Source organism: Xenopus tropicalis, chromosome 8 (genome assembly GCF_000004195.4).
Source record: "Xenopus tropicalis strain Nigerian chromosome 8, UCB_Xtro_10.0, whole genome shotgun sequence".
NCBI classification, from domain to species: Eukaryota; Metazoa; Chordata; class Amphibia; order Anura; family Pipidae; genus Xenopus; species Xenopus tropicalis.
Window position 1 is genome coordinate 59823234 of NC_030684.2, and position 26770 is coordinate 59850003.

General features: G+C 40.1%; 1 protein-coding gene across 1 annotated transcript in view; it reads left to right on the forward strand.

Moving 5' to 3' along the window:
• Positions 1-3886: 3886 nt before the first annotated feature.
• The window catches only part of xpnpep2 (X-prolyl aminopeptidase (aminopeptidase P) 2, membrane-bound), a gene marked incomplete at its 5' end in the record, with an annotated part of 42174 nt that continues 19290 nt past the window's right edge, over positions 3887-26770 (forward strand). The window contains 7 exons of the mRNA XM_031891689.1: positions 3887-4019; positions 7279-7346; positions 11313-11423; positions 12456-12519; positions 17196-17300; positions 18713-18799; positions 21229-21375. Coding sequence (XP_031747549.1) covers positions 3887-4019; positions 7279-7346; positions 11313-11423; positions 12456-12519; positions 17196-17300; positions 18713-18799; positions 21229-21375 — 715 coding nt within the window. The remainder of the gene's footprint in view (positions 4020-7278; positions 7347-11312; positions 11424-12455; positions 12520-17195; positions 17301-18712; positions 18800-21228; positions 21376-26770) is intronic.

Sequence of the window (26770 nt, forward strand, 5' to 3'; positions counted from 1 at the left end):
GGGTTGGATGGCTGTTTAGCAAGTGAGGGAATACAGGGTTATGGGAGATAGCTCTTAGTACTAGTTGATCCAGGGACTGGTCCGATTGCCTCAGGGGGAAAAAAATTCCTTCCTGACTCCAAGATGGCAAATTAGAGAGGCTGCAGAAGAGTGTTTTTTTTTTTTTTGGTGTGCTTTTCTCTGGATCAACTAGCAGGCAGGTAATATATAGGCATTATGGTTGAAGTTAATGGACGTATGTCTTTTTTTCAACCTACCTTACTTGTTTACAGTGGGGGACTAGACAGGAGGGCTCTCTAGTCACAATTGATTAAATTATATAATTATTCAAAATGAAATAGGAGAAACATTGATTAGAAATGGTGTAAAACAACACAAAACAGTAACCAACAAGTCAAGTCATCCCAATGGAACCCATAGAGAAACCTAAAGCTTTATTTGTTTATTGGTAAAATTTGGGTGTGACCTAATTAACATAAATCAAAGTCCAAATTTCACAGTGAAAGTAGGGTAATAGGATAGTCTGTACCATATCCATATATAAGCTTCTGGTGGGAATCTGTTAAAAGGCCTGACATCTTTTCCATTACCATGATCCCATCAATTGTGTTTTAGGGAGTCTATGGCTGGAACAGCGATTATTCTTACGGTGGTTTTTATGAAGAAAGTTTGCACAGCTTGCTTCCCATTCACTTGAATGGGAAGTTCTACTGGATACTGGCAATCCACCCAAAAAATGAATGGGAAGAAACATTTACTTTTCATTGTGCAACATATGATTTTGCATTTTTATCCTCTTGGGGTCATGTTTTGTTTGATCCTCCACTGTATCTAACAGTGGATGGATACCATATGAGCATGACTATATTTAATGCTTCAGTGCATTGTCTAGTCTGGCAATGAACAGCGAGAAGTGTAAAGCTGACCTGCATTTTACTTAAGCCATAACCTGTATTGTTTAAGTAAATATATGGAGTACCTCCTTCACTGGCTCATTCAGCAATGCTTTATATGGATCCTTGCTCCATTTCAGCAGTATGGATCAGATTTGTCAAGCTATTTGAATGCAAGTTAGCATGTAAATGAATTGCTTTAGCCTGCTGCCAAATACATTGTTAACCATTCAAAGCAATTGATTGTAGAACATGTGAGTTCAGTAATTCACGGGTCCTGCAATTGATTGCCTGGATTCAGGCAGAAAAGGCTTGATTTTCCACCTCTGGGGCGCACTATACCCAAGCATCAGATCCACTATATAAATGGAATAAATATTGTAATAGTACAGGTATGGGACCTGTTATCCAGATTGGTCTGGACCTGGGGTTTTCCTTAATTTGGATCTTCATACTGTAAAGCTGCTTAAAGAAAAAAATTAAACCCAACAGTACTGATTTACCTTCACTAAGGATTATGGAAATATGAGGTACTGTTTTATTATTCCAGAGAATCGTCCTTTAACATTTTTAATTACTTTATTAAAATGCAGTCTATGGAAGTTGGCCTTCCTGTAATTTGGAGCTTTCTGGAAAAAGGGTTTCCAGATAACAGATCCCATAGGTGTCCTTTAAATTTGGCATATCGGGTAAGAACATTAACCTTGTGGAGCATTTATGAGCAGAGGTGGAATTGATACATATGTATTATGCACAGTGCTCTATAGATTACTATAGGAAGCATAGTTTGTAGTGATTCTACCCTTTCCCATCAGTGTTCATAACAGGCTATGTGACAGTAGCTGTAAAGTCTGAAGAGATCTAAAGGTACCAGTTTTGGCCAAGTCCCATATTCTGCTCAAACCCCTCTACATCCCCCATGAACATTTTTTTTCTCCCAGGCCTGTAAGGAGAGAGGATTGCCATGTCACCCTTAAACAACTTTGGGGGGGGGGGGGGGTAGTGCTGCTGTTTTGCAAATTGACCCAACTTGAGGCTAAGAAATAGTTATGAAAAAAACAAGCCCAACCCTCCCTGGGGTACAGTATGTAGAGGGGTTTGAGTAGAATATGGGAGTTGGCCAAAACTGGTACCTTTAGATCTCTTCAGACTTTACAGCTACTGTCACATAGCCTGTTATGAACACTGATGGGAAAGGGTAGAATCACTACATTCAGATCTCTTAATATTTAGTCCTGCATACATTTTAAATCTGTCTATAATGTTTGAAACCTTTTTTGGGAGTGACAGAGAGCACAGTTTGGTAATAAATTACCTTTGGGAAAATCACCATCTCTGAAATTGAATGATAAGAAAGGAGAGCACACAACAGGCTTTTACAGAATCATGATAGGCAGCTCAACACTGATGTACAAGGGTACAATCCATGAGAAGCATTCAATCACTGGTATTACACTACCCTCTAGTGACTAGAATATATAGTAATACTAATACACTTTTTTACAATTTTATTTTCCTCTTCTGTTTAGATTTAGTCTTCCCTAAGCAGCCATTAACTCACATGCTTGATAGCCATAAATTTTCTTCTCACCTACCTCAAAATTCCTATGGTCTGTCAAGTGGAACAATAATTGGAAATAGGACATAAATTCCCAAACTCTTACTAAGGGGTGCACAGAGCTGTAACAGGGGGCTCAGCATGCAAAAAAATCAGTTATTGTGAGATTTGTATTTAATTTTTAGCTCTCCTTTTCTCTCCTGAATGTTCTTGAAACTATGGAAACAAATGAAAAAAATGAACAAATGAAACCAAGGGGTTCTTCAGCCTTAAAAATGTGACTGAGACTGCGCTGGGATTTCTTATAGCTTGTAAAACTCAGGTATTCCTCTGTTAAAAATGAAACTGAATAAGAAACTATGAGGGTATACTGTATATACATATACTGTATGCCTGTATGAAGTTATGCAAACAAAAGCATTTACCAACTGTGGACAGAAATTAGTAAATATCTGTCCATGTATACAAAAAAGGAGTGCAAGTACATTTTCTTAATATATGTTTTTCCTTTCTTCTTTTTGGTGCATTTTTCTAATTATGGAATTGTAATAATACAAAAGTATCAGTAGGGGGCTTGTGTTCACCTTGATGTTCACTTTGATGGGAAACAAATGTTTTTCTCATTATTGATAGATGTATACACACTTGTAGCTGATCAATGAGTTTTCTGTTTTTATTGGCTATAACCCCTTTAAAAGTGATTGTACAGGGGTATGTCCTTTAGCCTGTGCTCACCATGGTGGTCTACATGGATGAGTCAATTCTATAGCACATTAGCGACTATCCAGTTGAGATCATTGATCCTTTATGGCAGGCTATAATTCTGGGTGTTTCTGTGCATAATTATCAAAAGGTGAACATAAAGCTTACCTCGGTCAAAGGAGAAATTCCACAGCTACATATTCATTTATGTAGGATTTTTAAAGAAATATTTACCAATGGGTAAAAATATCAAACTTTTTTTAAAACTTATATGCCCATAAAAATCCCACACTAGTGAATAGCAAGCAGGAAAGTGAACCGTGAACCACAGTCACTCTTTGACAGATGTACCCCTTGGTGAGGGAATCTTCCTTCCCCCTGTTTGAAAGTGACAAAGCTGTTAATCAGTCACTTAATGAACCTGAATTGAACTTAATCTGAAAAATTCATCTTTGAACTTTGTTTAGTTAAGTAATTTATAACCAATGCATGAAACAATTGTATTCACTGAAACCCAGAGCAATATGAGAGTGTTGGCCATAGCTCATATAAATGGATTAGCTAATATGCTGTGCACAATAATTTAGCACCATTTGGCATCCCATACACTTTAACCTGCCCTCTCTAAACAGCTTCCTAGGGAAATGTACTATGGAGCCAGTCTTAACAATTATTAAACTGGGAGGTGCAGAATAAAGAGTGGGAGGTGCTGAAGGATATACTGTAGTGATTTTGGCAACGTTTCCTTGCTTTATATTTCTGCACAAGCTGGATTTCTCTCTTCTTTGGTGGATTTCTGGCAGATTTGGTGGTTAACAGGATGATTTTCCTCTGGACCTTTGGGACATGGATATTTATTCTATATGGTATGTACTGAAAACTGTCTATAAGGGTGAAGGGGTACACAGGGGTGACTACCCTGAGCCCATCTTGCAGTAGATCAGTATTTGTAAGTGTATGGGAAAGCTTATTGGGAAAACTAATAATATACTAGAAAGCTTACTAATATACTAGAAATAAAACTCATGACTATAGCAGTGGGGATAATAGCCTCTGGGAAGGGACTGTGGCTGTGGGATAGAAGGTATAGTAAGGAGAGATAGTGCCTATAGTAGCAGTGGGATAATAACCTCTGGGAAGGGACTGTGGCTGTGGGATAGAAGGTATAGTAAGGAGAGATAGTGCCTATAGTAGCAGTGGGATAATAACCTCTGGGAAGGGACTGTGGCTTTGGGATAGAAGTTATAGTAGGGAGAGATGGTGCCTATAGTAGCAGTGGGGATAATAGCCTCTGGGAAGGGACTGTGGCTGTGGGATAGAAGGTATAGTAGGGAGAGATAGTGCCTATAGTAGCAGTGGGATAATAACCTCTGGGAAGGGACTGAGGCTTTGGGATAGAAGTTATAGTAGGGAGAGACGGTGCCTATAGTAGCAGTGGGGATAATAGCCTCTGGGAAGGTACTGTGGCTGTGGGATAGCAGGTATAATAGGGAGAGATGGTGCCTATAGTAGCAGTGGGGGGATAATAGCCTCTGGGAAGGGACTGGGGCTGTGGGATAGCAGGTATAGTAGGGAGAGATGGTGCCTATAGTAGCAGTGGGGGGATAATAGCCTCTGGGAAGGGACTGGGGCTGTGGGATAGCAGGTATAGTAGGGAGAGATGGTGCCTATGGGATAGAAGGCATAATAGGAAAAGATTGGTGCTAATTGCATTGGGGATAGAAAGACTAAAGAAAGATCTTGTAACGGCATATGCATACATTTTATACAATAATTATGTTATTCTACATAAAGAGCAACTTAGGTTTTCAGAGTTCAAGGTTAAAGCCTATTTGCATATTTTAGTTTTACATCTTCTATAATATGAATAAATTAAAGTTTTTTTAAAGGGGACCTGTCACCCAGACATAAAAAGTTGTATAATACAAGTCCTTTTCAAATTAAACGAGAAACCAAAATGCCTTTTTTATTAACACATCCATATTTATGTGCTTATTAGATATTTATATTATTAGATATATAATATATATTAGATATTTGTTTTATCCCTGGACTGATAAAAATAGAAATTGTTGCTGTTGAGGAATTAACTTAGGGGCTTTCTGGTGTACAGAGTATTGCTGCAGACTGGCTAGGAATGCTTGTGATGTAGACTTCAAAATCACCCTCAGACAGTCTCATTATTTTTATATTACAATTAAAGGGGATGTAAAGGCATTATATTAAATGAACCGATTCCAATAGAATCCCTAAAACAAGCAACTTTCCAAAATACATGCTTTATTTTATTCTTGCAGGTGTGAAGATAAACAATCTGGTGTCTTAAGCTCTAAAGGTGGCCATACACATAGCAATTCCGATCTGACCAATGGTCGCACGAAAGATCGTTCCCAGCCTCCACTGATGTTCAGGGCTGAATCGTCAGATATGGAGGTAGAAATAATAGAAATTCTACCTCCTTCTGCAAATCAGCCCTGAACGTAGATTTTGCTTGGGCGCCTTCAATGGCGCCCGTACAAAATCTTTTGACCTGGCCGATCGATGAGTTGACCAATATCTGCAGCTTTCTGTGATATGGGTCGCCTCTTCAAATTGCCATACACGCACCGAATATCGTATGAAACGAGGTTTTGTACGATAATATCAGTGCGTGTATGGCCAGCTTAACAGGCAGCCTCCCCCAGCCCTACCTCAGCTGTACAAGCACTTAGGAAGTCACTGGCTGTTCTTCTCTCTCAGTGCAGGTGGAGCCATTTGGAACAGAAAACACATGGGGGGGGGGGGGGGCAAGCTAGCATACTTGACTCTGATTGGCTTCTGCTGCACAATGAGGACCATGCAATAGGAGGGGGTTTAGATTACAGCAGAAAGAAAGCAAGGGGCTGATTGAGGCTGCCTAAAGGTGGCCATACATATACCCTCGTACTCTCCACTAACGTTCAGGGCTGAATGATCAGATATGGAGGAAGAAGCAATCGGAATTCTACCCCTATCTGACGATTCAGCTCTAAATGCAGCTTTTGCTCAGGCATCTTCAACGGTGCCCAATAAAAATCTTTTGTCCTGTCCAGTCAACAAGATGAATGATATCCAAGGCTTTTGCGATATCAGTCGCCTCGTCAATCCACCATACATGCTCGTAATATTGCACAAAACCTTGTTTCGTACCATAATATCGTGCATGTATAGCCAGCTTAAGGAAATAGAGGAAACCAGATTGATTATTTAATTTAGAAAAAATCATGTAGATTGGAAAGGTGCTTCTTTATAAGGATTCTGTCAGAATCCCTTAACTCAATGGCTTTACGTCCCCTTTAAAACTCCATAACAATTTTTTTTTCATTTTTACTAAATGCTACACGTGGGTAATTTATTCTTTGATACCAAATGCCCTTCCAGTATAGGGGATTCATAAGAAAAGGTGATGAATATTATTTTTTCCTATTCTTTCTTCCAGTTCTTCTTTTTATAATTTCCATATTATTAACATCAGTAAAAATACATCAAAGTATAGACTTTATGTGATAAGCAACAGAAACCTATTAAATATAGTCTGAGCAAAATGCTGTTGCTACGATGTTACTTAAGAGAGAAAATTGAAAGAAAGCCATCAAATTGTTCTAAGCTCATTTAACTTTAAGACAGTTATAACAATAAAAATGATAATACAATTTGCATAGAATATTTAGTCACATCTCTATTTTTTCCTGTTCTGTGTTCCTATTTTTGTTGTTTGTTACCAAAGGCTCTCCTTCTTTCACCCATTTTTAGTGGGGTATATATTGCCGCTTTAAATGTTTGTGTTGTCAAGGAATTTGGCATGTGTGTTTTTTGCATCCAGTATTTCTTTTGTTAGTCACTGTGGTATTAAGTCACGTTAGCACTGGCTTAAAATAATGTATATCCCATGCAGGTTTCTGCAGCCAAGCCGTACTTTGTGCTGTTTGCCATATGCATGACAATAATAGCAACTTAATTTCCATGCACGTTCATTTATTGCTTTTAGATACTAATGTGTCAATATTTGTGCACCTGAAAACATATATAATGCAACTTATTAAAGAGTCATCATGGTTTGTTTGTTTTACATTGTTCCTAAGTGTTTTTTTATGTATTTATTGGCAGCATGTACAGAAGGCTTGCCAAAAGCACCTCGAGATGCAACTGAAAGGAACTGTACAATTAGCCCACCGGTGAGAAAGGAAATTTATTTTAAATATATAAATATACCATACAAATGTGTATTGTACACACAGTTTAAAACATGCTTTAACTGGTCTGCAGTCTAATTAGATATATATATATATATATATATATAGAGAGAGAGAGAGAGAGATACTGGTATTCGGAAGCACTCCTTCAATGTTTGTGCGATACCCGGGTGCCACAGCAATAAAAATACACTAGTAAGTGTCACGAAAAAAGTCACAAGATCTCGGATTATGTAGAGGTGAAGTTTTATTGATCCTACGTTTCGGTTTCTTACTGAAACCTTCATAAGGGATGACTGTACAGCGTTTAAACCGGTGTTTAAAAAGATCTTTTGGCGCCAATGCACCGTTACTAGGTTACAGTGTGTAAACAAACGCCATTCAGTAAGTGCAGAAATAGTGAGAATGGAGTACAGATAAAAAGGAAAAAAATAAAAGGTTTATATCAAACATGTGTGAAGCGTCTTTATTGGGGACCCCCCCCCATGCATGTCCTAACTCAATACTTGTCGAGGCCGTGCCTTGCTATACAGTAAATGCTAGGCAAAAAACCCGGACCTATGGACCGCCCACCAGGGGGCAGTAGCGAGCGCGTTGCCATGTATGCGGCTACCCTAGCAACACCATGCGTAAACCTTCACTGTGTTTCCCCATATTGAGCCGTAACTGATCGAAGGTGCCCCAGCTGTCATTCGCACAGAAAACTACTGTGACGGACTAAAACCATGGGGGGTGCGCCACTGCTGGTTCAAGCCAGAAGTGCGCACCCTACCCGCGGGGTCCGACTTTTAAGTGGGCGAAGCGAACAGAGGGTATACCCTACCGGCCGGGGCTGTGTGCTGCCACGGTGTGCTGATGCTCCTAAATGGTTGAGACAGAGCCCCCCGCAGGGTGTGTTGCCATGTACGTTGCTACCCTAGCAACACCGTGCATAGTCCTTCGCTTTGTTTTCCCCATACTGAGCCGTGTCTAATCAGAGGTGCCCCAGCTGTCATTCGCACAAAACACTACTACCACAGACTGAAACGGTGGGGGGTGCACCACTGCTGGTTTGAGCCAGAAGTGCGCATCCTACCCGCAGGGTCCGTCTTTTGAGTGGGCGAAGCGGACAGAAGGTGTACCGTACCGGCCGGAGCTGTGTGCTGCTGTGGTGTGCTGGTGCTACTATTATGGTTGAGACAGAGCCCCCCGCGGGGCGTGTCTATGTCCAGGGTTCTTGCTGTTTGGAGGTCCTTATACGCATAAGGCACTACTTGTTGAGTGTGTCAGGTACACCTGCTACCCGAAATGTGTCAAGGCATGGAACTGGGCATATGCAACTTGGGGACCCATGACCATCCAGCCAACATGTTCGGTAGGAAGGGAGTTTAAGGAGTTTAAATGTAAGAATAGGAGGTGAGTATAGGAGTAGAGGAGAGAGTGAAAGTAACAGAGTACTTAAAGGAACAGTAACACCAAAAAATGAAACAGCTTTAAAGTAATAAAAATATAATGCACGGTTGCCCTGCACTGGTAAAACTGGTGTGTTTGCTACAGTAACACTACTATAATTTATTTAATAAGCTGCTGTGTAGTCACGGGGGGCAGCCATTCAAGCTGGGATAAAGGAGAAAAGGCACAGGTTACATAGCAGATAACAGATAAAACACTATTGTATTCTACAGAACTTATCTGTTATCTGCTATGTGCCTGTGCCTTTTCTCCTTTGAATGGCTGCCTCCATGGCTACATAGCAGCTTATTTATATAAATTATAGTAGACTTTCTGAAGTAAACACACAACTTTTACCAGTGCAGGGCAGCAGCACATTATATTTTAGTTACTTTTATACACTTTCATTTTTTAGTGTTACTGTTCCTTTAAGTGTTGCAGCGATTGTAGCAAATCAGTATCACAAGTTCAGCAGTTGTAACAGTTACAGTTGCAGATACAGGACATTAGAAGTTGCAAATTTCAAGTTGGAAACAAGTAAGTTAAATAAAGCATCCCAGAGGTAGGGTTTCGTTGAGTCCCCTGGGATTTACACAGTCCAGCCTGTAGATCCATCTTGATTCTCTTTGAAGAAGGGCTTGGTCCCTATTCCCTCCTCGTGAGAGGGGGGGGTTGAAAGTCTATAGCCATACATTTGAACGTGGGTAGTGAGTGTTTCATCTTCAGAAAATGCCTAGCCACGGGTTGATCAGCCTTTTCTTCCTTGAAGAAGAAAAGGCTGATTAATCTTAAATCGTTTCCCAGTATGGGGATGGGGGAAATCAGCCCCCGTGAGCAAGCATCTGCAGGTCACATAGTCCGGGCATTTATAGCAGCCCAATTTTTTGTGTGTAGAAAGCCAGTCCATCTGTGTGGTCGGGTTCCCTTTGAAGTCTGTCCTGACTAGGAGATTCCTGAGGCTGCTATTCCTTTTGTAGCCCATCAGGGGTTTCTTGGCACTGTGTAGTGACAAGGTTTCATCTTGGCAAATCATCGGCCAGTTTCTGTGGATGCTCTTAGACAAATGTGGTGAGGTAGAGTTATAGGTCGTCGTGAAAATCAGAGGGGTAGTTTGATTAGTTACCCTGTGTTTGGCTTGTAGCAGACTCTCTTGGGTGTGTTGCAGAGCTTTCTGTAGTTGTTCTGTAAGTTGAGTGTCAGTGTAGCCCCGTTCTAGGAATCTACAATACATCTCCTCCAGCTGTGTTTTTGCTGTCTCAGGTGAACTATTGTTCCTAATCACACGTAGAAATTGGGAAAAGGGAATTCCCCTAATGGTAGTTGGGGGATGATGGCTAGAGGCATGTAATATAGAATTACGGTCTGTCGGTTTCCTGAAAAGTCTGGTGCCCAGTCTTGATCCTGTTTTGAATATGTTCAGGTCTAAAAAGTCAACCTGGTCGGAATTGTAGTGAAGGGTTAATTTGACTGGGTTGTCTAGGCTATTCAAACCCTGGTGGAATTTGAGCAGACCCTCCTCGCCAATAGTCCAAATCAAAAAGAGATCTATGTAGCGGAAGTACGTGAGTATAGAGGTACCAATAAGAGGGAAAATGTGCTCTGTTTCAAACTGCAGCATGAATAAGTTGGCATAGGAAGGTGCGAGTGCACTTCCCATTGCGATCTTTTTAAACACCGGTTTAAATGCTGTACAGTCATCCCTGACGAAGGTTTCAGTAAGAAACCAAAACGTAGGATCAATAAAACCTCACCTCTACATAATCCGAGATCTTGTGACTTTTTTCGTCTGATCAACTAAACCCCGTGAGTGCTGACACTTTGCCTTACTACTATATATATATATATATATATATGGATTGTTAGCTTCTAAACTAAGTTTATTGAAACAAAAATAAGAACATAGATATACCCTATTACTGTTCATCTATATATAATATATAATATAATATATAATAAATAGTTAACAATATATGTATAATGGTCTAGGCATCACCTTAGGCCCACAGCCTAGTTCTTATGTGATTACAGAAATGTGATGAGGTTGCTAAAATCAGGACAACATACAAAAGCAATTCATATTTTTTTGTATAATTTCCTCTGTTTTATTTTGTTTTTGTGATGCTCTTTTAGTTGGACTTGTAGAAGTTTTGCAATCCCCTCGATAAAGGACTTTTGGAAACATATACTGTGGAATATTACTCTTTTAGGAGTTCTTATATTATCTTTTATGCACTTTGTATGTAATTTGGCTGATCTAAATTCTTTAAAACATTCTACTTGGTGTGCATTTTATTGGTGCATATGCTACTTTTGTAATTCTTTTTCTAGGATATTTGTGCCAGGAGAACACAATTTACTGTGCATGCACAAAAACTGAGGTGAAAATTTATATTATTTAAATCCTCAGGCAAACTGACCATAATATTTCTTTATCAATTAATCAGCATGATACACTCTGTGCCATCATTTTTGCTTCCCTAGGTTAATCTTTAACAGTGCGTTCTGCTTTCTATTCAGTATCTTCCACCATCTATAAAAAACACCACAAGACAACTGAATGACCTGCGCCAGAAGATGAGAGAGAACAACATTAGTGCATACATTGTTCCATCTACAGATGCACATTTGGTAAGTATGTGAGCTTTTGCACTTTTTGGTAGGCTCAACAGGCAGAGTGCAGTGGGTTCAGAAAAGATCACCAGCAATTTAAGCTTTGCACAACCAGTGTCCAGTGATAACTTCAAATAGGTTCATTAGTCGAAATCTGTAATAATTCTGAGAAGGTGCCACAAGGAGAAATGTAATTGCCTTGTGGTAGCAGCCCGGGGTCACATTTGGCCAGGGTCTTACTGGGATGATAACACTACCTACAAAAATAACAAACACTAGAGCTACATAATATACACATAATTAGAATTTACATAAGCTGTTTCTGATGCAATCATTAAATTGGCTGTTTCTGACATTTTTACAAAATGATTCAAAATGTTCAGTAATATACATATAATATGGTTGTGGTTCATACTGCAGTTTTTCTCTTGTTGGTTGGATCTTTTTGTATCTGCATGAACTGCAAAAATTCATTTCTGCAAATCATACTAAATTCAAGATTTCCCAATCTGACATATATGCTTACAGTAGTCACTTTATACTACACCAAAACGTGCAAAACCTAAATGTACTTTTCTTGTAGTACAGTTCTGGTTTTTCAGGGCTGGGTTTGGAGAGGCTCTTGAGTCTGGCTGAACATTGTAGGTTCATATCAGTAGTTGTGGGAGGTGCATGTCCTGGAGTGTTGTAGCCGAAAAAAAATCATTTTATTTTATAACCTCTGTGTTAGTGGTGTTGTCATAACCTAAAAGATGTTTTCAGTTTTTTTCTATATTCATATTAAATAATGTTAATGCATATGACAAATATGCTGACTGTGCCACCGTAAAGACCTATGGATATTCTTAAGAAACCTTGCCAGGATGGCAGGCAGTCAAAAACTCCATATTGTCAAGCTATGTGTTAAAAATATTTGATGGACTGTATCCAGTTGCTACAGCTATTTGATTAGTAGATTTAAGTATTTTCATGAAGCCCATTTGTCTTGAAAAAACTTCAAAAAGACCGTCAGTTGATCTTTGTTTAATATCTAATAATCCTCTGCATTAGGGCGAATACACAGCAGATAGAGAGAAGAGGAGGAACTGGTTAACAGGCTTCACAGGATCCTCAGGTAAAAAATGATTTTAATTACACAATAAACTTGTATATTATTAATGTATGATATTTTATTGGTAATAAAACATATGAGAAATGCATAGAACTTTAATGGCTGTTAGAGTTATTAGCATGACATAATAAAGAAAATATTTCACTTACTGAGGGTAAAAACACAGCAGGTCGATTTCAAACGTAGTGGACACCAAGCGCTCCGGACTCCGGGGTCTCTCATAAAATCAAATCTTTATTGTTGCATTAAAAGAAGGAACGCCTAACGCGTTTCGTATGCCAAGCACACTTACTCATAGGCTTATGAGTAAGTGTGCTTGGCATACGAAACGCGTTCCTTCTTTTAATGCAACAATAAAGATTTGATTTTATGAGAGACCCCGGAGTCCGGAGCGCTTGGTGTCCACTACGTTTGAAATCGGCTTTTTTTTCCCCTTCAGCTATGGGTTCGGGGCCCTGAGCACCCGGACCAGCCAGGGATACCGGTGAGCTATTTTGACTTGTACTGACTATGCTTGACCATTGTGTTCCTTGAACAGCATTTGCGATACGTCCGGGGTTTTTACACCCGGACCTCACTGTTTAGATTGGTAGAATCTTCTGCTAAGAACTGGGATGGGAGAGGGTAGCTTTGGGATGGGATAGGGCATCTGGCAGAGCTAGTGGTGATGAGGTAGATTTTCACTATGTAGTTTTTAAATTGAATAAATTGGCCAATAAGTGGTGACAGATGTACACTTTCTGTAGTGACCATCTTATCTCTTGTAAATGGTTTGACTTTCATCACTAACAGTGTAATTGCCTTGAGTAAACTTGTTTCCATCCAGTGAACATAAACGTGGAAAATAATTTACAGATCTACAAAGTAAGTAAAAGAACATTAGTATCATAAAAACAAATCTCTTGTCTGTAGAGATAGTATAGATAATTTTCTAGTAACTAAGTGACAAAACATTTTATGACCCAGGGTTTGCAAAACAGGTTTCAGCTGTGATTATGTTATTTCCTTCAGCTTTTGGATCAGCTCTTGTGATGGTGTTGTTACTGCCAAGAAGCTGTGCTTTTGAACTTACTGCTGTTTGTGGGTAAACCAAATGTCATATTTCATAAAAATGGCATAGATTATATTATATTCCAACACAGCCATTATGTCATTGAAAAGGGCGGTGTCATATGAGCAGTTTTTCTTTCTAACAATGATATCCGAAGGGAGCGGAGAGTAGTTACAGAATATTTGGCCACAAAAGCAGAGAACCCTACCCAGAGGAGGAGGGTGAATGCTCATTATTTTCTGTTCCCTACCCTAAATTGTGGAGCTGGACTTCCTAGAGGAGCTTAGACCAGTGGTGGTGGTGGGGAAGAGCCTTATTTGTCTGTCATTGTATGTTTAAGGTAGATCCTTCTAGATATGGCTGAAAATAATATGAGTTTTCAGTAAAAATGTATTGTAGTCCAAGATATTGTTGGAACTGTGGCTAAATGAATGATATCTTATTAGGTCTCTGTACTCTCTCCAGCTCATTACTGCACTGCATAATCAAGGTGAGGCCTTACCAGAGACCAATAAAGAGGCAAAATCATGTTTCATCCAAGCACTTTTTTTTGCTTTAGTAGACACTGAATGACACTGCCTGGAATTAGACAACTTGTTCTAATCTAAAGATGAGGTTTAGTAACCCAGTGTTCAACAATAAAACAGTTTTTGTTTAAAACCTCTGATGCCCAAGATTTCTTGTGTGTGAGAGTTATAGGAGAGCCTTTACCTCCACTATTGCTGTGAAGAACTGGGAGAATGTTACATGTAGCAGTGTTCTACCTGGAGACCGGTAGGGTTTCAAATGTAAACATTTTTATATTTCTACACTAGTCTTAAGCAGCAAATACTCTTTATGAACAAAACAATGTTAAGTAACAGCAACAGGCCATCAGAGGCCATATAGGGACCTATATTGTAAGTATTTTTTGTGGAGCATTCTATTGTATGTATAAGCAGTATACATGCTAGTTAAAGGTTAACTAAAGCCTAAAATCACTATGGCTAGAAATGATACATTTAATATACTAAACTTGTATTGTATCAGCAGAGAGGCTTAGCACCTATGAACACTGATCCAGGACTTCAAAGCTATCCACAGGAGCTCAGCATCTTAGACCTTGTTAGGCCGACATGAGTCGTAAGAAATCTCAAAATCTAGAAAATAGGACGTCAAGCACTCCGGACTCGAAGGGATCTGTTAAAACTCGAACTTTATTCCAACATGTTTAAAAACAAAAATGCCTGACACGTTTTGTGCGTTAGGAGCACTTATTCATAAGTGCTCCTAACGCACGAAACGTGTCAGGCATTTTTGTTTTTAAACATGTTGGAATAAAGTTCGAGTTTTAACAGATCCCTTCGAGTCCGGAGTGCTTGACGTCCTATTTTCTAGATTTTGAGATTTCTCCCTTCAGCTGCGGGTCCGGGGCTTTAAGCACCCGGACCACTACGGAATTCTGGTGAGCTTTTTGTCTGCTTCTGGATCACCTGAGATGAATATTTGAACCTTAAGCGACTGACTCAGGGTTTGCACACCCGAGTCAAATTTAATAATTTGGTATTTATTTTACCTCTATATACTTTAACATAATTAGGTGGTCAGACTATTTATTTAGCAGTCAACTTTCGCCTGTTCATTGTTTATTTGGCTAGCTATTAATTCAGTTCATTAGTTATTACACTAGTTATATTTATTTTTAATTTTATTTAGTTTATTTTCTTTGAGAAATCTAATACAGTTACCGCTCGTTGAGCGTCTTTATTTCCGACATGAGTCGTAATGCTTACATACATTTTTGTGCTGTCATGTAATGCAGATCTAAATTAAGAATATATACAGTATATATATAAAATGTAGAGTAGGTCGGCACTCACGATAATTCAACAATGAACGCCTGGGTGCAGTCCTCAACACGTAGACAATCGATCAAAAGATGGGCCGCTCCACACAGGACTTATCACGAAATTCAATCGTTTATTGGAGAATAGTGAAGAACTGACGTTTCGGCTACTCCTGTAGCCTTTATCAAAGTTAACACACACATAAAAAACTAGACTTAAATACCCAGTGTGGCTGGAAACACAGGACTGTGACGTAAACATGATGTGTGAAACTTTTTCTGTGGTTTGCCAGCCAAGGACAACTAACATTATTACTAAATATAATAAATATCTTCACATGGAAAACAGGAGACTTCTAATAGTTTTCCTTTTCCTACTTTTTCTTCTTTACTACTGTTTTTAGTTAGTTTCTTTTTTCCCCTTATCTAAAACAAACATTACAAATTTGGGAAAAGGCTTTGGTCACTTTCAGCTGGAATAGAAGCCAAAAAACAATGTGTAGCATTTTAACATAATTCTTTGCTAAGGTTTAGTTCCCCTATAACTTGGCCTCTTGAATACTTACAGCCTACCTCCCAACTGTCCCGATTTTCGTGGGACAGTCCCTCTTTTGACAGCTCAACCCGCAGTCCCGTATTCTTACTGAAAAGTCCCTCATTTCCCTTTGATCTCCTGCACTGAAGCTAAAAAAGATACAAATTTAATTAAAAAGTAGCTTTTGTCAGTGAGCCCAGTTAACAAGCTTCACCTGCAGTTAGAAACATTGGGGTTGATTCACTAAAGGGCGATAAAACGAGCGCTATTTATAGCATGTGTTAAAAATTTTATCACTTCTTATTTTTTGTGACTTAACGCTCGATTCACTAAAAGGACAGGCGTCATAATTAAGACACAATGTTCTTTGTGTTATTTAACTCGCGATGAGCGTTTTTCTTGCGCACGATATAGTTCGCCGCGTGCTATATTAGTGCATGATTTTACGCACGTAACCATTACTTTCGGAAAACTACTGTTCTGAAAATTACCATTTCCCTGAAAACTGGAGGATGCATCCCTCTAGGACGATCAAATACTTGAAAAAATCCCACTACAAAGTCCATGTTGTGTTGCCAAAAGCTCACGAACCACAATTTTTTTAAGTATCCCCTGCTCCAAGTAGGTGTTAATATTCGCACAGACTAATGCGATATTTAGCGCGTTTAAGGCTTCATATGTGTTTGTGAATTGTTTGTGTTAGTATTATTTCTATGCGAGAAGTAAGGCAATGCGAGGTAAATAACTTGCATTGCTTTTTTTGCGCATGCGATATGCATCTTAACGCATGCAAAATGACTTTGATGAATCGTTTTTTAACGCAAAAAAGCATGCGATAAGCGTTATCGACCTTTAGTGAATCAACCCCATTATTTCTCATATTTAAAATAAATAAGTAGCTTTTGGCAGAGAGCCCAGAAAGTTAAAAAGCCCCCCCTGCACTGAGATACAATTATAACTAATAACTAACAGGTCTCTTGGGGGAACTGGGACTTGCAGCTTAAAGGGCAATTTCACCATTTTCAGCAAAACTGTAATAACACATAAAATAGGACCCCAAAACCCCCAGAAATGTGTTCAAACTTTAAATAACCTGACAAATCTAGTCAAATGGGAGTGGTATTTAGGGGGTGTGGCTGCAAAAATGGGCATGGTCAAATATTGTCCCTCGTTCCGTTTTCAAAATGTTGGGAGGTATGTTACACTGGTACAATATTAGCTATCCCACAATGTTTAGCTGCACATTAATCATTTTTGTTGTGTTCTAGGTGTTGCAGTGGTGACGCACACACGAGGGGCTGTGTTTACAGACAGCAGATATTGGATTCAGGCAGAACGAGAGATGGACTGCAACTGGGAACTGGAGAAGACTTGTCAGTAGAAAATACTTATTTCCATACATATACTCAAACATAGATATTTTCATTTTATTTTGGAAAACAGATAACATTTATTTTGGATTATGTGGTCAAATACCAACCTTTGGGTTTTGTTTCTAAATTTGACAATACTGTTTTTCTTGAAGATCTGAAGACAAAATATACATGCACCTTAATGATTTCTTCTAATGTTTTAACTATTTGATTTCTGGTATAATAGTTGTGTAACCAGATTAGACTGGGCGGATAGGTCATTAGGAGAGAATCCGGTGGGCCCTGGGCTTTGTGGGGTGGAAGGGGGACATGGGCTCCCTCAGAGATCACATGACCAGAAACAATGCAGCTCTAACTGTAACAGGAAGAAGTGTGGAAGCAAAAGGCTGAACTCTGTCTATTCATTGGCTGATGGGGCTTAGCATGTATGTGTGCCTTTGCTTGTTTGTGTGCACTGTGAATCCTATGATCCCATGAGGCAGCCCTTAATTCTTAAAATGGCAATTTTCAATTTAGGATTACCCAATAGCACATACTAATAAAAAAGTATATTTTTATGAAAATGATTTATTTAGATGAAGCAGAGTTTTACATATGAGCTTGTTTATGCAATATATTTTTATAGAGACCTACATTGTTTGGGGGTATAGTTTTCCTTTAAAGTCGAAGTTCCCATTGGGACTAGAATACCCAAGTCCTTCACTGTGTGTAACTTATTATCCATTCTCACTCCCCCACAGCCCATTGACCACCTCTAGCTGAATGTAAGAATTCAAAAACTATCCCCTTGTGCCTGGCATGCATGCACTTCTGTGCACTGAACTCTTGTTTTGCACGCATTAAGAGAACTAAAGGCTAAAAAGGAAATGGCCAGAAATGTATTATTTTATGTACTGAACTTACCTTCCCAGGCAAAAGGTTCAACAGCCATATTAAACTTGTGATCCATGTCTTCATAATTGTCCAGATCAGCTCCCCATTAGGCCTTCTTTGAGTGTCAGTGACACTGCACATGCACAGTATAATTTGTACTACCATATGACAGTTTTGCTTGCAATGATAATATTACAACTGCTAAGTTAGCCATGTAATGTTGCTTCTATAGTTTAATGCCACACCAATTTGTTCATATACATTGTGGGACTACTTTACTTATAGCAACCAATTACCAGTTTGTTATTACCACTCTACTTTTGTAAATTAGAAAATACCCATGAAGTGGAAAAATATGTTTTTTGCCTTTATAGCAAATACAAAGTGTGGCTTCATACCATAAGTACTAAGATTGAAGGTGAAAGCAGAGATCTCATTGGATGCTAAAGGCCACTTAGCTAGTGCTGTTTAGCATTTCTTTTAATAAATCGGCTGCAATGTTTTCTTATGTCATCTCTTTATTTTTTTTTTATTCAAAGTGTCATCCTATGCCGTTGTCACGTGGATCCAACAAGAATTAAAACCAGGGGAAGGAATTGGCTTTGATCCCTTCTTGTTCTCCATCGGTATGTACCAGTTGCAGGTCCACTTAAAAGTTCAGAATTTTTACTACATAAAGAATGGTTTAAAAAGTAGGTAAGCATTTAATGGATAAATGTACATCATTTCTACTTATAGAATATCTACCCTTTAATATAGTCTTATGACCCTCTCACCCAGATTTTAATCAAAGTGAGAAAGTTACTTGAAGATACTTGGCAGGGGTGGAGGCAGTTTGAATCCAAATGAAGAAGTATCACTAGATGAATGTGATGTTGTACTGTGGACACGAGGCAGGCAATAGGTAGTTCTACAATAGTGCCATTAGGCACACTCCTGTCTACTGCCAGCAAACCCGAATTGACATGGATCCCTGAATTGTGGATTGTGGCAAATGCCAGATTGGCTGCTGTAAGTTGGCATGAAAAGACACTATTTATTGGGCCTGTGGAGGGTTGTTTGGGCTTCTGTGTACTTGAGATACTAGGGTTTATTATGAATCTCTGCCTAATACTGCTCTGCATACTACTGCAAATGCAAGAGGGCTATATGTGAGCACACCAACTGAGGGAGTTAGCTTGTTGTTTACTAAACATGGTATGATAGGCAGGTTTCGTAAAAGGCATCACAGATGTGTACCATTGCGAAAAGCACTCAATTTGTAACAGTTAAAGTTTCCCATCAGAACCAATAGTAATCTGCCAATAATAAGGCCCCCCTATTGCAATGACTTTAATTTCAAAAGTGAAGGAGATGTAGATTTGGCTGACATTAGGAAAGGATAGGAAGGTAAAACGTAAAGGAACCTCCACCCATCCCTAGATTTTCAGTGATTTAATCTAAGGCCTTAATGACATTTGGCCCAATTTCATATAGGAAAAGTGTTAAAAAAAAATTGGCTTTAATATTGGAAAATCAAACCAAACATGGAAGGATATGCAGCTTTTAATAATATTTCCTTTTACCATTGCTTTTTTTATGTGTGCAGCTGTGACCAGTTACAGTTTTCCATTTTATCTAAGCAAATCTGGCTCATGGAGAGAATCCAACTTTTTTTTACATAGTGGATGCATTTAGCACTGTCCCAGTTTACACCACTCAAATTGTGCTTCTTGAATGTAAGAGAGCTAACCCATTTGTTGGGTTCATCAACTGAGTATTTAATGGTAACAGTTAAACACCATTATGCCCTAAGGCAAATACATCCTTGTAAGAGGGCCAATGAGAAATTTTCTATGTATTAGAAATCTCTTATACAGAAAATCTCTTTACATGAAGATTAACTTTGACTGATGACAGCAGAACATTGCAAGGGTCATTTACAAAATGCAGGGCAGGCTTTAAAGTACAAACATAGGCTCAATTCCCCATATCTTATACACGTTGTGTCCTGTACTGCCGATCTCTGCACTACTAATTGAAATGCAGGGACTTGTTTCAACCCCCCCAAATACATTGTTGTCTGCATATGGGCAAGGGGTTCATGTAGACATCCCCCTACCTGTCCCCTGACATCCCCAAATTAGGGAACACCAGCTGCAGCAGAGCTCTGTTCTTACCATCTTACCATGACTGCCTTGTGCCTACTGAAGCTGCACTCTGCACGTAGCAAAGGATTTCCAGAACCACCTGTGTCACTGTTTATAGATGGCTCCATTTTGCCCGTGTTTGCCAGTGTTCCCTAACTTGTGCATTTATAGGAGGTAGGAGAATAGTGTATGTCTTCCTGCCCAGGTTGAAACTAGGGTTGGTGCTTTTTCTGGAAACATATACCAGCCCTCCTATACATTTTTCTCTCTTCCCTATTAATTACATTGGGATCACACATTCATTTTACTAGCCAGGCTAGAATACTAGCCAGGTGGTAACCCTATTTGGAGAATAAAAACCTACTGAAATTCAAAGTGGGAAAAACACTTTGCACCCTGCCGTGCACTTCATAAATGACCCATTATCTCTCAGATTGCAGCAATAGAACATGCAATATTTTGCTGTGTGCTGTTTTACCATGCACCACTAGGTGGTATCAGTGAATATATTAAAGATTTCCAAACTTAAGTCTCTAAAAAATTTCCAGAAAGGTTTGTCAATCCATGCTGGAGATCAGTGGGACAATTAAATGTGAACAAGGCTACATGAGTTGAGTATCCAGACATCCAAAGTGCTCTGCATAGAAGCAGTGAGCAGTTTAATGCTCATGATCAGTATCATATATTCTCTAAATATATATATATATATATATTTATACATACATACAATATAAGTTATGATAGCAGTAATTCATAGAGTTGATGTACATAAGATGATTGTACTGAATGTCAAAAAATCTTTGCAGGTGAGGTTGTATCTAGTATATATAGATGGATTGTACCCACATGAAGTGTATACATGTAAAACTTGCGTGCACATAGTTAAAGTAAATGTAGTAATGTATATGTTTATATCTTCTTTATAGGTGAATGGCAGAGTTATTCCAGCTTAATACAAAGCTCAGGGATGACATTTCAGTCCATACCAACAAATCTGGTGGATTTAGTGTGGGGAAACCAGCGTCCCTCACTCCCCAATGAGACTATTTATGCACTGAAAGACGAGTTTGTAGGTAATGTCATTCGAATGTACATATATAATCATAAATGTATATATTATTGTATCTTTATCCTGGTAGACTCACTATTCCAACCTAACGTGTGCTTGCTGCAAAAAGCATGACGGCAGCTTGTACCTGATTTGTCAATACAGTGCAACATTTCCCAAATCAAACAAAAAGGTGCAGTGTTACATTTTTGTGTCTATCACTTGACATAATTGGTTGCTGGGGTGGGGACAATTTAAACATTTTGTCACTCATCCATGTAGATACAGAACACTTGGTCAATAAAATGCTTGAAATTACACTTAAAGGAGTATTATACCCCCGGGCTATAAAAGCCCCCTTAACTATCCCTGCCTTGATCCCTCTCACCTTTCCCTTATTGCATAGTCTCTAACTTTTAAAACTCCCCCTGGTAAAGTTAAGAGCCAATTACTTTTTTAGCCATATACTGCAGAGACTGCAGAGAATGCTCTGTACGGTAGTGATCCCTGGTTCAAGCACTGAGGTATGCACAGGCACAAGTTGGGGCCATTTGCGTGCAATGTTTTGTTTATGGTTGTGTGGGAACTACCTCCTTTTTCATATATTGTTATGGTCTCTCGTTGTCCTGTCTTGCAATAGCAACTCATGCTAAAGAGGAGTGATAAGAAAAAGAGCAGTTTGCTTTCATAGAAACAGTGGTTTCTCCAAAGAAAGAGTAAAAAAAACCCTAGCTCCCTTATATTTCGTTGATGGAAAAACGCCTACACACATTTGAACATTTGCTATAAACAGTTTTTCTTATAGGAGTCTATTTCTGTTTAGCAGGTTTCACAACTAAAAGTGCAATATCTTTTTCTAGAAGTGTATTAAGAATTGTAATGCCACATTGGTGCTATGGCTAAAGTTATGTTGGGTTGAAAACCCCAACAGACTGTTCTTCGACTTTGGCTTATTCTTCCGCTTCTTTTTCTTCTTCTGCTTCTTCTTCTTATTCTTAGCGCCCCCCATTTTCTAAACGCTACTCCTCCTACAGTTTTAGGGGTACAACACCCAAACTCCCCACACTTCTTCGCCCTATAGCGGAGCAGGTTGCTTGTGCTTTTCTAAGTGATCCGGCCCCCCCATCTTTTTGTGGCGCAGCTCCGAACACCCCAATTTTCCCATTGACTTTGACAGGGAGGATTTTCAAACTGCTGCCACTCTTGCAGCTTTGAAGCTACACCCCCAAACTTGAATAACATCATAATGGGGTCACCTCAAATGAAACAGCGACATTTGTTGGGTGACCCCAAAGTGGGAGGGGCCAACAACAGCCAATCATATTTTACCCATTGACTTTAATGGGGAAATTAAAACTGCTGCCAATGTTACAGCTTTGAGGCCACACTCCCCAAACTTGAAAAACATAGCCATGGAGTGAGCCTGAATGAAAATATGATGATTGTTTGATGCCCAAAAGTGGGCGGAGCTGTGAACAGCCAATCCCCCGAACAGTCAAACCTATTGACTTAGTGAAAATTCAACCTGCCGCCATTCTCACAGTAATAATGTTGGGGTCACCAAACTTTGCAGAGTTAGGCACCAGGTAACTGCGGTTCAAGGTGAGAAAATGTGGGTGGAGCCACCAACAGCAAATCAGATTTTACCTATTGAATTTCAATGAGGCAATACAACCTGCTGCCATTTTCACCGTATTAACCCCAGGGACCCCAAAATTTTCACAGTTGGTCAATAGGGGACTGATCTCCCCTCCCACAAAATGGTACAGTCCGACCCCCCCAATAAAATGGTACAGCCCAACCCCCCTTCCAATAAAATGGTACGGCCCAACCCCCCCTCCACCAAAATGGTATGGTCCGACCCCCCCTCCAGTAAAATGGTACGGCCCGACCCACCCCTCCAACAAAATAGTACAGCCCGACCCCCCCACCAACAAAATGGTACGGTCTGACACCCCCTCCAACAATATTGTATGGCCTAACCCCCCTCCAATAAAATGGTACGGTCCGACCCCCCTCCTAATAAAATGGTTAGGCCCAACCCCCCCTCCAACAAAATGGTATGATCCGACCCCCCCCCCCAATAAAATGGTACAATCCAACCCCCCCCATCCGCCAAAATGGTACGGTCTGATCTTTAGTTACAGGGGCTGTCGTGAAACCAAATCATTAGGTTGGGTTGAAAAACCCAACCTACTGTTTTTCAACTTCAGCTTATTCTTCTCCTTTTTCTTCTTCTTCTTAGCGCCCCCCATTTTTATTGGTTTGATGCCATGGTGAGTGTGGAGGGGAAAGTAAAGTGAATGAGAGTGAACTGCTAACGGTCCGATCTTTAGTTCCAGGGGATCATGAAAATGGATCATTATCATCCCCTCGTCCCCCTAAAGTGGTACGGTCTGACCCCCCCTCAAACAAAATGGTACAGCCCGACCCCACCCCCTCCAACAAAATGGTACAGTCCGACCCTCCTCCCAAAAATTGTATGGTCCGAACCCCCAACAAAATGGTACAGTCCGACCCCCCTTCAACAAAATGGTATTTCCTGACCCCCCTCCAATAAAATGGTCCGACCCCCCTCCAATAAAATGGTACTGTCCGACCCCCCCTCCCAAAAATGGTATGGTCCGATCCCCCTCCAATAAAATGGTATGGTCCAACCCCTCCTCCAAAAAAATGGTACGTCCTGACCCCCCCCTCCATTAAAATGGTACAGTCCAACCTCCCTGCCAACAAAATGGTACGGCCCACCCCCCCTCCAATGAAATTGTACGATCCAAACCCCCCTCCACCAGAATGGTATGGTCCAATCCCTCCTCCAACAAAATGGTACAGTCCGACTCCCCCCTCCAACAAAATGGTACGTCCTGACCCTCCCTTCAATAAAATGGTACGGTCCAACACCCCCTTCCAACAAAATGGTACAGTCCAACCCCCCTCCCAACAAAATGGTACAGCCTGACCCACCCATCCAATAAAATGGTACAGTCCAACCCCCCTCCCAACAAAATGGTACAGCCTGACCCACCCATCCAATAAAATGGTACAGTCCAACCCCTCCCCCCGTCCACAAAATTGGTACGGTCTGATCTTTAGTTACAGGGGCTGTCATGAAACCGTATCATTATGTTTGGTTGAAAACCCCAACCTACTGTTCTTCGACTTATTCATCTTATTCTATGCCAGGGTGACTGTGGAGGGGAAAGTAAAGTGAATGACAGTGAACTGCTAACGATCCGATCTTTAGTTACAAGGGGTCATGAAAATGTATCATTATCATCCCCTCGTCCCCCTAAAGTGGTAGGGTGTGACCCCCCTTAAACAAAATGGTACGGTCCAACCCCCCGAACAAAATGGTACAGTCCAACACCCCCCCTCCAACAAAATGGTATGGCCCCCCCCAACAAAATGGTACAGGCCAACCCCCCCTCCAACAAAATGGTACGGTCCGACCCCCCCAAAATGGTATGGTCCGACCCCCCCCTCCAATAAAATGGTACGGTCCTATCCCCCCTCCTATAAAATGGTACAGTTTGACGCCCCCCCCCCCCCATTAAAATGGTATGGTCCTGACCCCCCTCCAACAAAATGGTACAGTCCAACCCCCCTGCCAACAAAATGGTACTGCCTGACCTCCCCCTCCAATAAAATGGTACGGTCTGATCTTTAGTTACAGGGGCTGTCATGAAACCTATCATTATTTTGGGTTAAAAAACCCAACCTACTGTTCTTCGGCTTATTCTTCCGCTTTTTCTTCTTCTTCTTAGCGCCCCCCATTTTCTAAACGCTACTCCTCCTACAGTTTAGGGGTACAACATCCAAACTCTCCACACTTCTTCACCCTACAGCGGAGCAGGTTGCTTGTGCTTTTCTAAGTGATCCCGCCCCCCCGTCTTTTTGTGGCGCCGCTCCGAACACCCCAATTTTCCCATTGACTTTGACAGGGAAGATTTTCAAACTGGTGCCACACTTACAGCTTTGAAGCTACATCCCCCAAACTTCAATAACATAATAGTGGGGTCACTCCGAATGAAACAGCGACCTTTGTCGGATGACCCCAAAGTGGGAGGGGCCAACAACAGCCAATCAAATTTCATCCATTGACTTTTATGGGGAAATTGAAACTGCTGCCAATCTTGCAGCTTTGAGGCTACACTCCCCAAACTTGAATAACATAGTCATGGGGTCAGCCTGAATAAAAATATGATGACTGTTGGATGCCCAAAAGTGGGCAGAGCAGTGAACAGCCAATCAGATTTTACCTATTGATTTGGCCTGCTCCAACCTGCTGCCATTCTCACAGTAATAACACCGGGTTCCAAAAACTTTGCAGAGTAAGGCACCAGGTAACTGCGGTTTTTGTTTTGAAAAAGTAGGCGGAGCCACCAACAGCCAATCACATTTCACCTATTTACTTTCAATGCTAAAGTGTAAAATGCTCTCACAATTTTTATGCCAAACTTTGCAAAGTTGGTCCAGTTCAAAAATAGGAAAAGTGGGTTGGGCCACTAACAGCCAATCAGATTTCATCCATTGAATTTTATTGGTTTAAATTTAAAATGCTGCCATTCTCACACTATTTATGTCAGGGTGCCCATTGTTTGTCACTGGGTGACTTCGACTCGAGGTTAGAAAAAGTGGGCACACCCACCAATCACAATTTACCTATTGACTTTTATTGGTTTAACTTTAAACTGCAGCCGTTCTTTAACTATTAATCCTAGGGTCCCTAAACTTAGCAGTTAGTCACTGGGTAACTGCAGTTCCAAGTTAAAGAATGTGGGTGGAGCTACCAACCGCCAATCAGATGTCACTCGTTGACTTTCAGTGGGGAAATATAAATTGCTGCTATTCAGACACTATTAAAACCAGGGTCCCCAAATTTTGCACAGTGGTTTTTACTATATAATTGTGGTCCAAGGTTAGAAACAGTGGGCAGAGCCAACAACAGATCAGATTTCATTCAGTGAATTTCACGTTTTTCAACCCAACATGAAGTTTGTTCTCAAACTTCCCTTTCTAGTTTCTAGTGTCTTATTACACATCATACCTTTACTTTGTGCAGTTATATACAGTATTTTCATCTGACACTTGGTTATATGTCTGTCTCACTTATATGCCTGCACACTCAGTTTTATAGCAGGCTTGCAATATAGCAAACTGTTCAGTGTCCAACTGTCTATTCTATAGAGAAGGCCCTCTGTACCTCTTATATCCAGTATTTGTATGTGATTTGAGGTATACACTCTACTACTGTGCTGTACTACGAAATAAGCCTCGATTTTGCCCTTGGCTGCCTCCTTATGCTACCATACTAGCTATTTCCAGCTCCTCCTTCTGTAACTGCTACTTTGTTAAAGAGAATCTGACACCAGAAATGAAAGCAATTTTTATATCTATCATAACATTGTTTTTGCCTACTA